The 21,518-nt window shown below is 42.7% G+C and overlaps 1 protein-coding gene across 1 annotated transcript in view; it reads left to right on the top strand.

The window, feature by feature from the left end:
* Window positions 1-334: 334 nt before the first annotated feature.
* The window catches only part of LOC124802558 (mediator of RNA polymerase II transcription subunit 17), a 118,861-nt gene continuing 97,677 nt past the window's right edge, over window positions 335-21,518 (top strand). Inside the window, exons 1-4 of the mRNA XM_047263424.1 lie at window positions 335-534; window positions 666-854; window positions 18,623-18,758; window positions 18,851-19,031. Of these exons, the coding sequence (XP_047119380.1) occupies window positions 446-534; window positions 666-854; window positions 18,623-18,758; window positions 18,851-19,031 (595 nt within the window). The 5' untranslated portion in view covers window positions 335-445. The remainder of the gene's footprint in view (window positions 535-665; window positions 855-18,622; window positions 18,759-18,850; window positions 19,032-21,518) is intronic.

Raw genomic sequence — 21,518 nt, forward strand, 5'->3', positions numbered from 1 at the left:
TTGAATCTTGCCCCTGTAGAAAAATTTATGCAGTCAACCATGCTTGTGCCCAAAGATTATAGAATTTTTTCAAATTTGCAGCTGCAACTTACGACTTATGCACATCGCAATTATGAGCAGATTTCCGGTCGGTTCGTTACGAATTGTCTGCCCAGTTGTAACGCGCAAAAACATGTAGCATGTTAACCGGCTTTTACGAAACGGTTATATATTGACGAAAATTGTGATGTTTCACCATTTTATAGGGTCCTCTTGTTTTTGCACAATTTAGTCATGCACCTATGTCTAAATCACATTACAATGAATCACGCGTCACTGACGGGCAGTTCAATTGCGTAATTATTTCTAGTGCAGTGAATTATCTGCGGTTCCCAAGGAAACGTTTGTTGTTGGTGTTTTAATCTTTGCGCCTATGTCAAAGTATTTTCGTCTGCCGTAAACAAACATGGCTTATTCTGTTAACATATCTGTTGAGGCTCCTATTGAAAATCAGATACAGGAAATATCATATGATGGGCAGGAAATCTATCAGAGGTAAGAATGTTCTGAGAAATGCCTTGTATTGTTGCAGATTACTTTCGTAATTGTTCTAAAGGGAAGCTGTATTCAGAAATCCCAAACAGACCAGAACGCACCAGTATTACGCTTAATGTTTTGTGTTACAGCCCCCTCTCTATGTCAGAGAACCTTGCGAAATTGGCTCAGAAAATTGATTTTAGTAAAACTGCTGTGGATGACTTGAAGAAAGATAATGGAGAAAACTTGGACAAAAGCGACGAAGAGTCGTCAGCGAAAGACCCAGTCAACTACCAGTCTTCTTTGTGGCCATGGGACTCTGTTAGGAACAAATTAAGGTTGTATACTTTTCCCACGAACTTCATGGTTGTTTGCGGAGTTTGGATGTATGTGTATAAACAACCGTTTTATATCCTCACAGAATATGAGAATAATTCGTTTTTGTGGAATCTTTGTGTGTGCTGCTTTTTTTGACATGCATGAAATGATCTGTTCCTATCCCTCTGTCCATGCCAACTAGTATCAGACAAACAATGCATACATCCACACAACAGAAATTGTCTACAAATGAATTAATAAAGATGCTAATGTATAGATAAAACTTATTGCTAAAGTTTTCAATACAAAGTTTGCAGTTGGTATAAAATTATGAGACAGAATGTTTTGTACAGTCGATAGACACATGTAACATCTAATCTAATCTAACAGTGCATAGCACCATCGTAGCTTTCAGAATTAGTAGTTACTTCCTCATGGAGGATGGATGGGTAAGTTTGGGAAGATTAAAAAGGAAAAATGAAGTGAAATGATCTTGTGGTGTTGATGGCCTGGAGGCCCCGTCAGGGGGAGTTCAGCCGCCGAGTTTTAAGCCTTATTTCAGCTGATGCCACATTGGTGACTTTCATGTCTGTGATGATGAAGGGATGATGAGGACAACAAAACACCCATTCCATGAGCAGGATGAAGGGACAGCTAGCTGAGGTCTTGCTTCATCCATATAGTGCTCAGAGCCATTTGAACCATTTGAGCTTCATCCATATTCTTGTAGCTGCTGGGTCATGCTAAATGATGAATACATCAAGGAGTGCAGTCAACATTACCAGATACAAGTTGTGTGAGCTAAGGTTCCTGAGCTAGGGACAGGTAACCACTGCCAGTCTTCTGTAACCATAACCTCTGTGCTTATGGCAGTGACCGCTGTGTGTTTTGATGGTGAACATTTTATGCCCAAAGAAACTTGGATTCTAGTTTCACTGTCAGGGCTGGAAAAAAAATGGGCTAAACCTCTATGACAAAGAACCTCAACATCAAGTCCTAAGTGTAGGCATCATGAATGATTGTTGAGGTGATACAATTGTTAATGGGCATCCTCTGGTCAATGCAACACCCAAATTGTGTAAGACTTGCACAGTTACCCAGAGTTCTGTCGAGTTGATATATACGTCTCTAGCTGCTTGTGGTAAATCCTACAGTGTCTAATAAAAGTAGTCGCAGAAGTAGTATGCGCCATTGGGAAGTAATTGATTGACTTGCGCTGGTAGACAAAACAACAATGGTTTCAACCCCTCTATTGCTTGCATTAAAACTGGGTTTACTATACGCTGTCTCCCCCTGTTATTCTCGTAAAGCTAGCCAGTACCCTTAAAGAGTAGAAGGAGCTCCTTTACCAGTTATTTATTAGACACAATTTCTTCAAGAATTAATGACCTGAATATTCTTTGTTTTTTGATCTCCAGTACTTCATACAGGCAGATTAACTGTGATACATTTCATTTCATTCACAACTTAGTTTTCACTGGGGGGCTTCTTCTATACCAGTTGTGTGTAGGTGTTCCTAGGGCCCATCATTAGTCCTACCATGAGTTTAATCTGTCTCCTGTTTGAGCCCAGGATTGCAGAGTTTCTCTTGAAACATGATTTGGGTATCGTTAGCTTGTTATGTTTTTGTTTTTCAATCTGAGTCCAATATTCTGCATGCTATCTCCTAATACAGCTACATAGTTTTGATTTTATCGTTGGTCTTTTGATAGGACAGGCTCCGGTTGAACGTGTGGAGTTGTCGCACTTTTCCTTGCCAGCCTATCAGCTTATTTGTTGCCGCTAATTCCTGAGTGATCAAGAACCCACACCATGTTAACACTGTTGCATTCCCCTTTCCTCACAAAAGTTTCATGGCGTTTTGCAACAATCTTTGATTTTGCTGCAAGAGCTGATAGTGATTTCAGAGCTGCTCCTATGTCTGAATGAATGTAGATCCCATGGTCCTTGTTGCATTTAATGACAGTTCTCCACTGTGAACTTCCTGATAGCAGATATTTCCTCCTGGAATAAGTGCCAGCCTCCCTAGAGAGTGCTCTCTCTAGTCTAAACTGTACCCCATACACCCTGACCCTAACACTATCTTCTCCACAGGGGGTTCATATCTCTCTTGTGAGTATGTGCTTGGCCACAATGTGTCCCCATCCCTTATCCCTTGTGGTGCTACTTCCCCTTCCATGCTGTAAACCTATCCCTTTTTTAAATTTATTTATTTATTTATTTTTTTTTTTACCCCTCCGCCTTTCCTTTGGATTTTTTTCTTGGTACTGTTCATGCTTGGATCTCGTTTGTGATTTTGGACATTTGGGTTTCTTCCCATTTGGTGTTCTACAACTATTCCTTTGTAACTACATGGTCATTTTGTTGAGTTTGACTTGCTACTTTTGAAATTTTACAGAAGTTCGGATTGTGCAGGGAGGGTTGTTCAGTGCAGTGTATGTTCCACCATAGCACCTTCTTTCTTTACACCCTTCTTTTCTTGCAAAGATACTACATTCAAAACCCAGTATGGAAGCCATTCCATTGTGGGGTGGAGGGGGAGTCAACAATTTCGTGCACAGTGGTAGCCACCTAACCACACAGGAATCACTCTGTTGGTGCCTGAGCTGGAAACTCCTCACTCAAGCCAAGGAGTATGTACCTGTTGTAGATGGGGCATGAGGACTCTGGGCAATGGCTTACAGGCCATGTAACCATTGCTGTGGCGTCCATAGCAAGAGCCTCTTTTCAGAGTAGGTGGTACCATGGCAAAAGATTCACACATGAAGCAAATTAAGATTTCTTCCACTGGCACTGTAGTCTCTTCAGATGGGAAAGATTAATATAATGCAGAGACATACGGCCCCATACTAGTGGGAGCGACATACTTTACCCAATACTTTGTCTGTTCTCAGACTGATGGGGATACTTTGGGTGCAATGAAACCATTGTTTTTTTTTTGTCAAAAACAGTGAAGACAAATTTAGGGAAGTTGAGTTTCTGGGGAAAATGAAACATGGTTCCTTAATTAAAAATTCCTCTGGTGCCCAATCTACAATATGTGATCATCTATGTGACATACCAATGGTCATGGCCTCATACAAAACTTTGAATGTGGTCCAAGGAATCATCTTCCACTCCAAACAGGTGAGGAACTATATATTAATCTCCAGTGGCAAGGCATATACTTTCAGATGTGTACAAAAAAGGCTCTAGGATAATCGTGTGGATAACAGGTGCCTTTAATCTTAGCCTTTGATGGGAATGTCATTCCAGAGGCAGCCAACATTCAACAGCTATTTCGGGTCTTGGCCTACAGTGCGGTCTTTGTGCCAATTCATTGGTTCTTGCAGAACACCTTGCGACCCACTTTTTGACAGCATTGACATCTTCTAGATGTGGCTACGTTTCTACTGCAGAATCAACTTAGTGCAGAGATCCCTGTATGTTTCTGTCTCTACCTAGTTGAATCCTACAGCGGGCCTTTCAGTGAGTGGGGGCTACTTTAGGCTTTTGTCTCAACCCAAAACACAACCCTAGATCCTGATGTAATTCACTGTCAGTTGATCAAAAACCTGAATATTCCCCAAAGGCAACGTGTCCTAAGGGTCTTCAACTGTCTTTGGCTCCAAGGTGCTTTCCCCTCAGAACTGTGAGCTATTATAGTTGTCTGAGTTCTTAAGCCAGGCAAGAACCATACATCTTTTGATAGTTACCAGCCGATGAGCCTGAGCAAAGTATTCTGTAAGTTGCTTGAAAGGATGATTGTCCATCGATTATGCTGGGTTCCGAAATCTCAGGGCCTTTTATCCCTCGATCAGTGTGGTTTCCAGGATGGACGTTGTGCAACTTACCATCTGTTTAGGTTGGAAACAGCCATCTGACAGGCTTTTTGTAAATCCCAACACCCTGTCACAATCTTTTTTGACCTGCTTAAGGCATATGGCACTGCTTGATGTCATCACATTTTAATTACCTTTCAGGACTGGGGCTTTCAAGGTCCCCTAACAATTTTTATTGACCAGTTTTTATCCCACTGGTTGTTCCGGGTTAGACTCTACACTTCACTCAGCTCCCCACAGTTCGAAGAGAATGGTGTCCCACAGGGATGTTTGTTGAGAGTCACACTTTTCCTCATTGTCATTAATGGGTTAGTGACCTCTCTTGGACTGCTGGTCTCCCCTGTGTCATATGTCAATGATTTTTGCGATCGGTGTAACTCCTACATGTTAGCCTCTGCTGAAAGTCAGCTCCAAAGTACCATCTAGTGGGCCTCTGCCTGGGCTCTTCCCATGGTTTCCAATTCTCTCCTACAAAAATGTGGGTCATGCATTTCTGCCTGTCGTTCCACATTCATCCTGGCCTGGAGCTCTACTTAGTTACCTAGACATTGTAGCACAGCCCCTTTTCTTGGGCCTCCTGGCTGCCCTATATGTGTCACGTGAAGACTAGCTGCATGTGGAAGCTTAACGTTCTGTGCTTCCTTGGCCACACATCTTGGAGTGCAGATCATGCTACTTTTATCTCTATTTACTGGGCTGTGGTTTTGTCCTGACTGGACTTCGGTTGCCAGTTTTATGGCTCGGCGGCCCCTAAGCTTTAAATCTGTTAGACCCAGTCCACCATCATGATGTGCATATGGCCTCCAGGGCTTTTCGGGCTAGTCCTTTTGACAGTCTCGTTGCTGAAGCAGGGATCTTCTTTTGTCAGATTTGACAGTACCAGCTCTTGGTCTCGTATGCAATCATAATTCAACAGTTTCCTGATCATCCCTCATATCCCATTCTCTTTACGTATGACTGGTGTCGTCCTCTGAATACCTGTCCTTGGGTGGGACTACCAGTTGGTATGTGCCTCACTTCCCCCTTCCAAGGTCTGCATCTCCCTTGAATGTGCCCAGGCCATGGATTAGGACCAATCTTTTCCAAGGCCCTAAACTCTCTGCCTCCCCCATGACCATTCAGTATCTGTTATGTCAAGTTCTTCAAGAGTTCTAGGATGCTACCATCTTTTACAGCAGCAGCTCCAAAACTCTGGATTATGCGGGTTATGGTTTTACTCTTCTTGCCATTAGCAGAGCTCTCCATTTTGTTAAACAGGCCTCCATGGACTGTGTTTTATGTGAACTGACTCAATGAGCAGTCTCCAGGCGATTGGCCAGTGCTATTCTTGCCAGGCTTTAGTCTCTGCTATTCATGACCTCATTGGCCTTCTTCATCTTGCTTGTGTTGCTCGGCACAGTCAAAGAGACCTATGCAGCATGGTGCTCTTCCATCTGCTTCTCCCAGAAGGAATCTACAGTCCTATGCAGTCTCCCCATCAGTCATACCAGGCTAACCCATAGTTTTCTTTTGTGTAATGAGCTACCCTGATGTTGTGGTGGTGCCTTACAGACAGCAGCTCATATCTTGATGGAATGCCTCCTCCTTTTGGCCTCTGTGATAAGTATGGACTTATGGACACATTGCCTCTAATATTAGTGGGTGATTTGCAATTGGTTGAAGTGGTTCATAGTTCTCTCAGTGAAAGTGACTTTTATTCTCAAGTATAACATTTTAATATATCTGTAGAGCAGGGCCAGGTTGTTTGGGTGGGGCATCTCCCATTGTATGCTAGGTATGAGGGATCCCTGACCCTACTTCCTTGACCAGGCTACTCTTTCACCCTCTTTTACTCTGTTTTAATCACTTTTAGATTCAGTTTGCTTCCTTTCTGCTGTACCTAATTTTCTATTCTGGTTGCCACACTTTGTTGAATAGTGGGTGCTCTTGACTGTAAATGGATCAAGTGTGACAGCTGGGGATGGGTCATTTCCTTTCACATGCAGAGCCCTGGTGATGCTCACCTTTTGACTTCCATATCTCCTTCAAGTTGCTAATGTTACTGATGTCACAAAATGTGTCCATTACATTTTTAGCCTTCTCTCTTTTCCTGCTATGAGTCTCCTGAGTAGATCAGAAAATGTTCTCTGTGGACATCTCTACAACTGGATTCACCAGTCTTTGATCGAGGGACTGATCACCTCATTGTTTGTTCAGTTACTCCCCCCCCTCCCCCCCTCCCCCCCTCCCCCCCTCCCCTCTCCCCCCCTCCCCCACCTCAAATCAACTAACGAGCACCCTTGTCTGTCTTCAACCTCTCATTAAACTAGATTGTGTCTCCTGAATGGTATTGTGGTTCACTATTCCTCTTCTCTCTACTTCCAGTTGTTACCTTGAAAGGGGTATATTGACGCTGCTGGAAGTTATTGTATAGTCAGCTGACATTTCCCTGACCTTTCCGATATTCACCCCATTCGCTAATTGGTGTGGGATTTTGAAGATAAGGTTTCCATTTATTTCCAGTTTCAAACAGTATGCCCCTTGTCACTGTCTCCATTGTAATTCAAAGGTGACCAGTGTGGTGTCCATCTCAGCAGTCGGTGTACTGCTAATTCCCTCTGTTATGACTAAGTGGGCACAACTTTGCACATTGCCAAGTTCTTTAGCAGCCATCTCCTGTCTACTTTATTTCACCATACTGTAGCTTCAAAAGTCATCATAGGTCTTATTCCAGCACCATTACATACTCCTGGGGGTTGGACCCTGCTTGTTACTACAGACCCTTCTAGTGCCCATGAAAGAGCACTTTTCACTTTGGACCACATAATCTTTGTGTGAGGGGGCCATGATAGTTTAACATCAGGGTTGCCCCTAAATACACTGTCTACTTTACTATTGGAGGTCTGTGAAAATGCTCGAGATTTCGGTACATGTCCTGGATATTCTTCCTCGCAAACAGTACTACAACAGTTTTCTTGGGACTGACTCTTAGATCCTGTTTCCTGCACTATTTGTGCAATTGTTCTAACAGTACTAGCAAATTTGCCAAGTATTACTATCCTTGGTAAAAGTATCCTCTAGTATTTAACTTTTCAATGAACTCATTCATCCCTAGGTTCCATGGTACTGGAGGAGGGAGGGGGGGGGGGGGGCAGCCACTCTTTTGAAGCTCCCTCTGGTGGTGGTGTTGATCACCATTTTCTCACTCGTCGTGGTGGCTTCTGCTTTTTGTGTACTCAGCATAGTCTTAATCTATTTGCGTTGGTGGTCTCAATGCCATGGTTTTCTGCAGCTCTAAACATGGATTTGAAAGTCATATTGCTAAAAGCCTCCTCAGTACCCAGGAAAACGCAGAGAGCGATTACCTGGAAGTGTAGAGCTTTTTCCACCTTCCCAGCAAGTGGCTGAAGTGGTGTTTCACAACATTTGCCTGGTTAATGTGCATATTGGTTTTTACGTAGAGGAACCTCAGTTAACTTCCTTTCCCTAACGTGCATATTAACCAGTTTTTCTAATGTCTTTAGGAGAAAGGAGGACATACCTGATCAGTCTCGTGTCCTTAGTCTTGGTAGGAACAATTCTCCTGGGCTTCAGAATGAAAACTACCATCATTGTCCTCCAAGCATTAGGAATGCTCCTATTGCTAGACTTAGTTTAAACAGTCTGTGTAGGAATCTAATTAATCTTCCTCCTGTTTGTTTGCAGTAGAGTCAGAAAGATTCCATATGGGCTTGGTGACTTGAACAGTTTAAACATCCCCACAACCCACTGCATTTTTTCTGAAATCAACACCAGTTTTTCCTTTAATTACCTTTAAACTAGTACCTTTCAGGGACTGAGTCCAGATCTGTGTTTTCTGCAGAGAGCATTGAGGGAAGTGAGTCTTGAGAAGATCATCTGTCATCTCTCATGCTGTACTTGTGCATCCATCACCCTCTTTCCATAGAGTGCCTCCTGGATTAGTTGGTATTCTAGTGAGGATTTAATGAAGTCTGGCACAAGTAGGTGTACCTTCCATCTCCTCACAGAGTATGTTTCAGGATGCTAGTTTTGCTTGCTTAATTGCAAGGTTGTATTTGGCAAGGGTCTCCCGATATTCTCTTGTAGCATTGAACAGTCTTCTCATTGCTTCCTCTTGCAAGTCCAGATTATTGCTCCACCAAAGTACATTCCTGTCAGTGCACTACTTGATGATTGAACAGGTTTTTAAGTACAAGTTCATAAGGACAGACTTCACTTTACCTGCCATCCTCAAGATATACTGGATTTCGTATTGAAGTTCTGACTTCAGTTAAGCATGAGTTTTCTTTCTTTCCTGCATAAGCCTGTGTCTGTTTTCCTAGGATTCCTGTAAGCCATGGTCTGTTTAAGACCCATTCCAACCTCAAACTTAACATGCACTTGGTCAGATAAAAATGGCTCTGATGCCATATGCCATTGTTTGACAAAGCTGACCGTTAAGATGGACTCAAAAGTTATGTCATTTACTACTTCCCTTCTTCAATTCCTGAAGGTAGGTTCCCTACAGCTACTCAAGATCATCAGATTGCCTCAGTTGTTGGTATCACTGCTTCCCCCACCAAGTTGTGAGCACTGACATCGCAACCGATCAACAGTTGTCGGCTGTATGCAGGTTTCTACCAATCTCTTGACTTCCTAGGAAGTAGGAGCACAGTCCACCTAAGGAAGGTAACCTCAGCCAATAAAATTTCCCTTATGCTTCCTTCCTTATTCTGTTTCATCCTGATGGGCATTAATTAAGTCCCTGGAGCAAAAGCTGCCATTGGCATGAATGAGAGTCCATTCTTGGCATAAATAGATATTCTATATTGTTTTAGATTTCTAGCATAAATCAACTTACCTCTAATTCCCCTGAGGCCTGATTCACCCCATTTATGTAAATAGGATTCCTGGATCACGGCCATGCGATGAAATGCTAATTACTCAGGGAGGGCACCTAGTATCTTGAGGCTCCATTCACAACACATGGGAGACCATTGCAGTAGCTGCACAGCAGCTGGCATGACCCTCAGCTTCATGTGAAAAAGCAAGCCTCTCCATCCACAAGGGCAATGCTGCAACATAGTGGTGGCCTCCGGAAGGCGGCCATTGGAAGATGATAACTTGAGGGCAGATTTTTGGGGTCAGTTGATTCCACTGATACCGGATGGTAGCTTCATCCTGTGACATAGTGATGTTGTGGTGTGTGGCATCACACATGCACAAAGAGAAGGTGAATGGAACACTGACAATGCTTTTTGTGTGTCTTTATTATTTTTTGAAGCATAAATTGTGGTGACAGACTGATGTGTTGTGTTTCCCAAAGTATAGGTTAGGTTGAAAGTTTGTTGAGAGTTGATTGAGAATTGGGAAGCAGTATTGGAGGCTTCAGTCGATCCAGTCTTTGCATTTGTGGGTGTATTTCATATGTTGTATTTTAAGTGCATATGTTTTTTTTTATAGATGTATCATTCAACAAATGTTTCTTGTTCTCATAGTGTATAAAAAAGAGGAGTAATTTACAAAACTAAAGTAGATACACAATGTGTCCGATGTTGTCCCACATATACATCCTGAAAACACGTGAAGTCACCAAGTGAGATGGCACAGTGGTTAGCACACTGTACTCGTATTCTGCAGTATGATGGCTCAAACCTGTGTCCAGCCATTCTGATTTAAGTTTTTCAAGATTTCCCTAAATTTCTTCGGGGATGTTTCCTTCGAAAGGTCACAGCTGACTTCCTACCCTAATCTGATGGGATCGATGACCTTGCTTGTTGGTCCCCCCCACCAAATCAACCAACCAACCGTGTGAAGTCTTGCAGTTTCATAGCCCTTATGTGTGCTACCTAACAAATCTATTCTGGTGTTGAATACAACAATGAAAGTTGCTGTGTTGTTGGTGTTGTTGCTTAAATAAAATAACTTTGTGATAAGTAGCAATGGAGTGTGTGCATGTGGGTTGCAAGGGGGGGGGGGGGTGCTGCACCTTGCAGCCAGTTGCACTGGACAAGACTGTTCATATACCTGCAAAACAGGCAACATAGAATAACATGTGGTGTCACTTGACTGGCTCCTTCTACTTGACTTCGTGAAATGCTGAGAGAGAGTAAAGAACTATTATTATTGCAGTGATGTGGTACTTATTCATTAGGCTAGTCACCTTTGTAGTGCAGTGTGATGCCAGCATTTAATTCCCTCTATTATACATATGGTTATATTTTGTGATATCATTTTTAAGGAAAAGACAACTAAAAGAAATTTTCTTTGTGCACAGGGGCTTCAACAATGGGTGCAGTAGCTATATGATAAATTTTTGTTCAAAAATTAAGCTGTTAGAGTAATTATGTTTTTCGCATTTGGTAGTGAAATACACAACATTTTCAAGTTACATTAATAAATACTTGCACCTGAATTGCAGATTGCTCAAAAAACAGTTCCAGATTACACAACAAATCCAAGCTTCATTTCAGTTTTCAGAGGTGGCAGAGAATTAGTTTCATTGCCAGTCAACACCAGAAAATGTGGCTAGTACCAAAAGGACTGTAGAAAACAATATATTGTAAAACAGTTTATACAAGGCTCTCATGTTGGCAAAAATAGCCAGCATGAAACTGAACAATTCAGTACATGGTGATTTTTTTTTTAAAGTCATAAAAATTCCCACTGTGTTTTTGCAGATCTAAGCCAAATATGTGACAGTAACATGCACAGAATATGCGGAGTACATGGGTGTATGAAAAAAATGAAAAAATAAAATAAAACTTGTGCCATGTTAGAGTCACAAATGCTGCCACATATGAATAAAGCAGGTGAACAGCTTGAATGCAAAGTCTGGTACACACTTTGTACAAAGTAGCAGAACAGTTAAGACTCCTGCAAGTTGAAGAAAATATTATATTGTCCAGATTAGAAAATGTGTTGTTAAAGCTTTGAGACTAAAACTTTCAAAGTAAATGTTACAAGAAGCTTTACCACCCCTTAACCCTGTTTTAAATAGATGCTGCTCATGGCTTGAGGCTGTTTTTTACTGCTGTGACCATTTGGGAAATGTTAAAGTGATACTCTTCTCATATTATGATGGAAAATGCCAGTAGCCAAATCGAACTGTACGTCTGTGATGTCATCCAAGCCATAAGTTTTAAAATTGATATGAGAGACTTTGACACAATTCAATCTATATCTGGAGTAAATACAGGGTATTTATATTAGGTTTGTCAACAGGGAATGTACCAAGGTTACTCTTAATGCAAAATGTGAAAGTCCCTTTCCAGAGCAAACTGTGCACATGGCTTATGTGGAGCCCAGAGGAACTGTCCAGCATCCACATTTCCATTAAGGGCACTAAGAATTCAGAGAAAGCTTCTATAAATCATATCACATGTCAGTAACTTGATATAAGCAATCAGATGACTGCAAGGAACAGACCCTTCCTTCTTCTTCTTCTTCTTTTTTTTTTTTTTTTTTTTTTTTTCATGAAGATGGATAGTCAGTTTGGTAGTGACAGACTGGTTTAGGGTCCCTTCTATGCTCCTAAGATGCCTACATGCCTATAAAGGCAAACTAATTAAAAAAGACAACAATTAATAAAGGGGCGTGCTGGAAGAAGCACATAAGCTGGTTCAGAGATATTATTCCTAAAAACTATCAACAACTACAATCAAATTTAAGGAGCTACTGCCTCTTAATGAAGGGGGATGGGGGTCCTTTCCCTGTCTTTGGACAGGGCAGACAATGAATGGTTCACAGTACTTTGTTTGATGTCATCTGGCAGTGTGGGGAAACTTGCTTCAGTGGCGCACTTGGTGGTAAAGGGCTGGCCAAATGGCCGGGGATTGGATGGTAAAAAACCCACCTGGTAATCCTGGTGCACACTGCACTTCATCACGCTACTTACGCCTCACTGCACACAGTATTCCAGGTGCTGATACTGGTGGGGGATGAACCAGGTGACCTGCATCAGGCTTGGTACAGCTGCTGTCGAGGGAAGCACCTGGAGATAATGCGGCTGGGGAAGGTGGCATTGAAGACGCATTAGCACTTCTCTCATTAACTGAACTATGACAAAACATTGACACTGGATGTAGAGACAAAATCCTGCTGTCTGTGCATACTCCAGCAAAACGTGCAGACGTGAGCCACGTGGTGTTGCGTGAGATGAGCTGCTGAAAGTGCAGCCAGGTGGTGTTGCCTCATCGAAGCGGAAGAAGAAACTGCCCTAGCAATGGCTTGGTGTGCATGGCATCTGGAATGTGTGGCAATCTAAGCTATACCTCTGACAGAAGTGACCAGTGAAGGTTCTTGGGGTGGGGGGATTATAGTGGTACCTTGGCCAGTAGTCGCTTCACTGACCGCTGGCGTTCTGTCAGTGCAGCCTGTCATCTGCTGCTACAGGTGGAGGTGAACGGAAGGAGTTGCCACACAGTTCCACCCTTACAAAAGGAAAACTGTGGTGCCAACCATGCAGAGGGGTGTTTGGAGATGACTGAGGATGTCTGCTGGGGGGTGGGGGACATGTATGGGCTGTCACTGCTGTGCTAGTGCTCACGGTGCGGTTTCCTGTGAGAGGAGGGGCAGGGGCAGCTCCTGTTCATGGTATTGGGAGCCTGTGAAATAGTGTTGTTACTCTAGTGGTGCAGGTGTTAGTGGCAGTGGTGATGGTACTCTGTCGGGAGTGGCAGGCACCTGTGAGGTCAGGGTGGCATCGGGGTCCCAGGATGGTGTGTCAGTCATATAGTTGATTGGCAGTGGGCAACAGGTAGCGTTGAGGGGCTGCGTCAGTGGCAGTGTGTTGGACATGGCATCAGGAGTGACGTTGACTGGTGGCACATGAGGAACAGCATAGAGGATGGTTTTGGCCTGCATAGCATTGGAGGCTGTGTTGGTGGTGCTGTGACTGGGACTGGTGGAAGGCGGGGGCAACTCTATCTCAATGGTGCTGTGCTCGTTGGCTGGAGGGGTCTCTAGGACATAAGCCAGCTTGTGTCTGTTTATAGAGATGGTTATTGTGGCCCCATACAGATGAATGGAAAAGTCTAATACCTAAATTACTACACCAAGTGCAGGCCCAAATACTGAGGGCAGGACGTAAGCTGGTAGGCATCCATCTAAAGCATGACATGTGCATGCTGTGAGGTCAGCGTGGATGAAGGTATGGTGCTCACCATGACGTAGCAGAGGTGTTCGTTGTAGCTGAGCCATGAGACCTTGGAGCTGATGTACGAGAACTGGAATGGTGCTGTTGGAAAGCAGTGAGATTACTTGCTGGAAATGGCGAGTGGCTGTCTGTATATCAGCCCCACAGGAGAAGTTCCCAGGTGAATTGTATGGTGGAAATTGGAGCCACAGGTGGCTGTCAGAGATTGGAAGAGGGCCGAGATGCACTGGTACCTGCGAACTGCAATGATGTCGGGGGGCATCCAATGTGGGACACCCAGGTCTGAACGAAGCCACAGTTTCAGCTGAAATGTCAGGGATAGGGACAGCCTCTGGCCAGTGTGTAAATCTGGCTGTAATTGTCAACAGGTATCGACATCCATTGGAGGAGAGTAGTGGGCCGACTATGTTGAGATGTTCCTGCATGAACTGGTGTTGTGTGGGAGGGAAGGGTGGCCGCATGGGAGTGAGTGTGCTGTCCAACTGTGGCGCACTGATATGGAACACAGGTCCGGACCCAGTTGCTGCAGTCACGTTGAATGCCCGGCCAGACAAAGCATTATTTCATGAGGGTGGCAGAAGTGTGGATGCCTGTGTTGTGTGAGGTCATGGACATGGTCAAATGCCAGTTTTCAGAAGGTAGGAGGGAGAAAGGGTAGTGGGCAATCATTGGAACCATCAGGTTGTGGAGGATCCACAAAGCCATCACACCAGATCTTATGGGCAGAGCAGGTATGGATCTTACCTGGAGGTTGAGGCCAGAGTCAGCATTCTGAAGGATGTGGGCTAGGTCCAGATCATCCTCCTGAGCAGTGGCCAGGGCATTGTAGTGTAAAGTTTGCCACAATGATGCTGATGCCGGCAACATGCCAGAAATCAGTAGTGAATTGTGCGATGTACTCCTGCAGCCTAAACTGTCGCAGTGAGATCTGGTCCATGTCTTTCCTGCAAAAACTAGAGGCAAGGGGGTGGTGATCTGTAGAGATTGGAAATAGCGGATGGCTTCGTGGACTGTGAGCAGCAGCTAAAGGTCATATGCGCCCCAGTAGCATTGTGTATCAGTGAGCTTGGATGAAAAGAAGGAAAGCAGTTGCCAGATGTTGTTCACACATTGTTGTACGTTGGCTCCAACAGCCATCTGGCTCACATCCGCTATTATATGAAGAGGGCACTAGGGAAGGGGTGGACTAAAAGGACCACATTGGCGAGGTCTCATTTTGTTTTCTCAAAGCTCTCGATCCTGGCCTGGATCCAAGAGACCAGTTTGTTGCCTTTGTTTCTACCGCTCTGGGGTGGCAGCAGCATCCTTAAAATGGCGACGGAAGAATTTACCATGCCGACGATATGCTGGAGGCCTTAACATCGCTTGCCCCGAAAATGCATTTAGCTGTGTTGGGGATCATTCCAGCTTTCTGTAGGTGGGAAAAAATTTTGGGTAGGTTTTGGCAGTGTTCGGTAGGGTCCCTGGGGTAGATGAGTGTATCATCTAGGTAGGCAAAACAACACAGTGTGCCCTGGAGGATGTTGTCCAAAAATCATTGCCATGTTTTTGTGGTATTAAAGAGGCTGAATTTTATGAATGCTCTCTCAAGCAGGTTGAAAGGTGTGATTGTGGCTGTTTTCTCAATGTCTTCTGGGGTGCGGAGAGGATGGGGAGTGGGATTTGTGTGTAGGCTTTATTACAATGTGCTTTACTGAAGATACTAGCTCCCGAGATGGTGTTGTTGAAGGTGTGGAGGAGTGGGACAGTATAATGGTCAAGGATGGTGGGGGCATTGAGTTTATTGTAATCGCTGCCAGGGTGCCAGGAACTTTTCTTCTTGAGGGGGGGGGGGGGGGTAAAGACCTGAGAGCCAGGGGCTTCTGGAAGGATGAAGTACATTGGCGATGAGCTGCTCTTTGAACTCCATTTGTACGATTTTGTGCTCTTGAGGAGGGAGGGGACAGAAAACTGGGGAGACAGGCAGGCAGGGATGATGGTGATGTAATGCAGAGTGTCATGCTGAACGTTCCAGGGGTCAATGGGTGTCTGGATGAGGCAGGGGAATTCTGCAAGAAGCTGAGCATATAGACCTGAAATCACCAGCTGTTTCATGGTGAAACAGGTGTCAGGATGCTAGCTGCAATGGGTTGATCTACTGGGGTTACTGTTGACTAAGTGATGCTTCGCTACATCGCTCAGTAAACTGTAATGACCAAGGGAGTCGGCGCGCAGAATGGGATCAGTAATGTCTGCGACCGTGAAGGTCCATGGGAGTTCGTGCTGAAGGCCAAAATTGGGTGAGTGGATACGCACCCCGTAAGTAGGGATGGCTGACGTGTTGTTGGCAGTTACGAGGAGGGGAAAGGGGGGGGGGCAAGATTTGGAAGTAGTTTGTAGGGAAATATGGATAAATTGGAGCCAGTTTTGATGAGGCAGGAGAAAAAGGAACGAGCGTCATTCAAATCCTGTATGAATAGGTGCTGTGAAGTGGTACAGCAACTGTACTTACTATATCCCGACCACTTGCTGTTGCTTCATGCCACCTTGGCAAATATTACCAAAATTGAGAACATTTATTATACCCACTCCTTTTAGAAATAATTTGATTATCTAGGAGTGAAGATTCCTTTTTGCTGCAAATAGGTATGTTCATAGTAATAAGGCCTCTGGTGTTACAAGTAGATGATGGCTGTTCTTCAAGAAATACAATTGTTGCTGTTTTTGTCATCAACCCTAAGGTGGCTTGATGCAAATCTCAATTTCTGCTGCTTATTTTGTGTCTTACAACCTCAAGAATGTCTGCTATATGCTTGTGTCTAGGGCTGCCCCTGCAGTTGTTTCGTACTATCGTCCCTTCAACTATAGTTTTCAGCAACAATTTGTATGTGCTCATCCACCCTATCTCTGTGTCTCCTTATGTTCTTTCTAAGCCATTTTTTCCTCATTGACTCATCCTCAGTATCTTCATTTCTTATTTGATCAATCAACATGATTTTCACATGTCTCCTGTAACACCACTTTTAAAAAGTTTCATTTTTATCTTCCATGTTGTGTATGTTTTACACCCATACAGAAGAGTTTTTTGAACATAGCTTTTCATGATACTTTTCTGGTCTTAGAGTTTATATTTTTGAATCTTAGCATCTACTTCTTTACATAGGAAGCCCTGTTGCCTTGTACAATCTCTAATAGAATGTGTCTTTTTCATATTCCTTCTTTATTTACTCTACTTCATAGTACAGCAAAATTTTTCCATCTCTTCAAAAGTCTCTTGTCCGAGGTTAATATGTATCTACTTGGCATGTTCACCTGCTGCCTGCACTACCACCTTAGTTTTCTTTTTGGTTATATGTAGCCATCAGGTAGCACACCTACCATTTCATTGGGCACAAACTGCTAAGCACTTATTGCAGTCACATGGTTTCATTTTTCAATGTTTTCAGTTTGCTTAAGCTGGTTTATGGTGCAAAGTACCTTTTTCTGATGTTTGGAAGTCTGCCATGACATCTTTTTTTGGTTAAATAGCATATGTGTCATGTGAAGTTGTCATAATATTTTTCATAAGTACACTTAATTTTTCTGACTAATAATTCTCATGAAAATGTAATTTGTGTTGATGTTCACAGTTTTCACTTTGTTTCCATTTTTGTGCCAGCACTGTGAAGATGATCAGTGATCAAAACTGGTTGTTAATAAATATATTGTATGACAGCAATTTGTTTACCATGCATTTCTCAAATTACAGGGTGTTTAAAAATGAACATACTGGTTTTAAGGCTTTGTTGCATTTATTGCAATCAGCTTACATTATTATAAAAATACATTAAATGAAAGAACAACTCAAACAGTTTTCCTTACAACTATTCAATGTGAGCATTATTCGTCACACAGCACACATCGAGTTGATAGGCAAGATCTTCCCAAACCTTAATCAATGTGTCTGATGTCATTGTTGCAACAACTGTTTCAGTCCTGTTTCTGAAGTCAGCTACTCCAGCTTGTAGTGCAGGTAGATACATGTGACCCTTTATGAACCACAAAGGTAAAAATTGCTTGGCATCAGATCAGGTGATGGTGGAGGCCATGCGTAACAAGCTCTGTAATCTGCCCCTTGCAGCCAACGTCATTTAACCAATCATGTAGTGTATCACACCAGAGATGGCGCACCATCTTGCTGCCAAATAAATTTCTGTGGTTCAGCTTCTTCCAGTATAAAGAAAGAGCCACAGTTCTAACACATCAAGATATGAAGCACCAGCTACAGTTGTTGCACAGAAAAAGAAAGGCTCTTAAACTTTCCGCTGGAATATGACGCAAGGAACATTTAATTTAGGGAAGTGTCGTTTCAACTGTGCCTTCTCGTGGGGATTTGGTGACCCCCAGACACACATTATGTGTCTTCACATTTCCACTTACATGAAATGTCAAGTCATCACTGAAGACGACACAATCCAGAAAAGCTTCATAGTCATGCACCAACATTTTGTTTGCAAAGTTGGTAAGTAGACCATAGTCTGTAGGCTTTAGAGCTTGTAACAGGTGTACAAATAAAATTATTTGAGCTACTCTTTCATTTGATGTACTATTTGTAATTGTAAGTTGAATATAATAAATGCTTCAATGTATTAAAACAGGTATATTCCTTTTGGAACATGCTGTATATTGATGCTGTTGACAGTCGCCTGACAAATTTTTGAGCTATGATATGAGTTTTTAAACCATCACCATGGTCTCAGGATGACAATTGTGGTGAAAAGTTTATGGAGCAAGGAAGACACTAGATGAATTTAACTCTTCAGCAACTTTCAAATAAATTTTTAATTCTCAAGATTGTTTATTATTTCAACAGGAATGCCTTAACAGAAGTCTGTGTTTTGCATGATGTATTGGTCATTGCTAAAGAAAAACGTTATATGGTTCTTGACCCAGTTCCACAAGAAAACATAGAGACAAAGGCAATGGTGCAAGTGTATGCAAGAAAAAAGGTAAAAAATATATGTATACATGTTATCAGCATTAATGATTATAATAATTGATTTGTGATCTTGTCTGAGGTAAAGGGCTTGATCTGTTGAAGGCCTTAGCAGCAGCAGCGTCAGTTCTTTTAACTGGTGCCGAAAGACTGAGAACTTCACAGAGCGAACTGGTGCGAAATAGAAATGTTCCTGATTTTCACATAGAGCTTCTAAGACTGAGACAGAACTGGCGGCTGAAAAAAGTATCAAATTCTATAATAGGAGACTTGAGCTATAGAACAGGTACTACTAGTTTAATGAAATGAGTGTGGTTATGGTTATTAATAGTGTTATTACTAAGAGTCTATCATTAAGAGTGATAATTTTTAAAATTTTAAGGGGGGAAAAATTGATGTATCAAAGTAAATTGTGCTTTATTTTGAAGCTTAGGTACTGCATTGTTTTCTGAACAAAATATCATTCAAATGTCCACTACAGCTTTGAACACACTGATGCACTTGACGGCTACAGTTGTTAATTAGTGTGTCCAACATTAGCACCATTTTGTCGGGAATAGCCCAATGAATGCTTGCCTCCAAATGTCCCGAAGTTTGTGCCGTGTCAGCATAGATCTGGGCTTCTGTGTAGCACCAAAGAAAAAAAATCTACAAGTATTAAATTATGTGACTATGGTGACCAATTCACATATCTATGTCTTGAGATGATCTGGTCGCCAAGTTTATCCCTCCGCAAATCAAGCATAGCAGCAGCAGCAGCAGCAGCAGCAGCAGCAGCAGCAGCAGCTGCTGCTGCTGTGTGACACATAGGACCATCCTGTGACACATAGGACTATCCTGCTTGAACCACATGTTTTCAATATCTATGGTCTCATGTTGAGGCCAAAGAAATTCACATAACTTGGCTCTGTAGCGATTGCCATTGACAGTAACAGTTCTTCTCTCATCTCGAAAGAAATGGCATAAACTGCTCCATACGGTGAGTTTCTCTGAATGCAGTGGCACCTCATAGGTCACTTGTGAAGTCTTCTCGTTCCACTAATGACAGTTTTTCTTATTGATGAAGCCATGAGATGATGATGCACCTGTCTGAGAAACTGATTTTTCCAGTGAAATCAGGATCAGCTTCCAACTGTTTACGGGCCAATCAGTGAACTCGTGACACAATTTGTGCTTGTTTTCACCTTAATTTTTCAGTCAGTGCAAATTTGTATGGTTGCAGGCCCAAATTCTTTAACAAGAGTTAAGGTTCACCATTTTGATGTCTCAGATAGCCCCAACCATTAATATCATCTTGAAACTGACACACTCGGCTCTTCCTCAGTACTGGCTGTTACGCTTTACATTGTCTTCATGATGGTGATGTAGAGTGACGTCCCACTCAAATTTGATAAGAGTGTAGCGTACAGCCTGAATAGAGAAATGGTGATGTGACTCAATTATCTGATGAACAAATGATGAGCACTCACAACTGAGCTGCTACTTCGGTAAAATTTTGTAATGATTTCTAAACATCCAGGAAGTGTGAGTCACTGCATTATAAAACTGCAAATTGTACTGGATGTTTTCACATCTGGGAGCACACTCAAGCCCCCCCCCCCCCCCCCCCCCACCACCACCACCACAGACACACACAGAGTATAAATGGAAATTACAATTTTAAAAAGTATTGCTCGTAATGAAAAACCGTTTGTAAATGTTTTCTGTCTACAGCGCCACTCAGCTCTACTAAACAAAATTATGAAAAGAAATTTTAGTTGTGTATGTAATTAAATTGTTGGTTTTCCTAAACCATATAAGGCAAATATCAGGATTATTTCATTGCAAAGGTCACAGTTGATTTATTTTCCAAATCTGAGCTTCTACTCTGTCCCAAGTGACCTTAGCCTTGATGAGACATTAAACTGTAATCTCTTTCCTTTCGCCGGCCAGAGTGGCCAAGCGGTTCTAGGTGCTACAGTCTGGAACCGCCTGACCGCTACGGTCGCAGGTTCGAATCCTGCCTCGGGCATGGAGGTGTGTGATGTCCGTAGGTTAGTTGTAGTTCTAAGTTCTGGGGGACTGATGACCTCAGAAGTTAAGTCCCATAGTGCTTAGAGCCATTTGAATCTTTCCTTTCTTTCTGCTGAATAATTAAAAGCCCTTTACAAGGTTGTATGTTTACTTTAGATTTCATACTAAGTCAGTTGATAATGGAGTGTATGGGATGATTACATTTTCAGATCAATGAAATGTTAGAAAGTAGTAAGTGTTAAACTATATATTAGTCATTTGAGTAAATGAAAATATTTGCTCTACATCGTATGGAGGGTGACTGATTTTTTTGTCTTTCATTCCATGCTGTAATACATCAATGCTGACTGCACTTGGGGCTTGTACTCTTGGCTGTTGTGGCTATCAGAGACACTTTGTGGTGGTGAGGGAAGGGGTGTTCGTTCAGCCTAGAAGTGCTAGCCAGTCTTTCCAAAATCTTTCTAAATGATAAGTGGTAATGGTCTTCTATGCTGGCTTAATGGCTAGTTACTTTCCCATATAACAGATGCTTGCCAGCATGTGTTGGAAATTAACTTTTGAGATGTCCTGCCTGGAAAGAGCACTTTGGTGTTGAGGAGTGCTTTTTGTGGGAACAGGAAAAGGCAAAGGAAAGCACCTTCATTCTGCTCCTTAGGTTGGCTGGCTGAAAAGTGTGAATGTAGAAACCATTTTGTGGAGGAGCTGGGAACTTTTGAAATTGATGAATGTGCAGGCAACTCTTGTGGTTAGCACAGATACC

Source organism: Schistocerca piceifrons, chromosome 6 (genome assembly GCF_021461385.2).
Source record: "Schistocerca piceifrons isolate TAMUIC-IGC-003096 chromosome 6, iqSchPice1.1, whole genome shotgun sequence".
Taxonomy (NCBI): Eukaryota; Metazoa; Arthropoda; class Insecta; order Orthoptera; family Acrididae; genus Schistocerca; species Schistocerca piceifrons.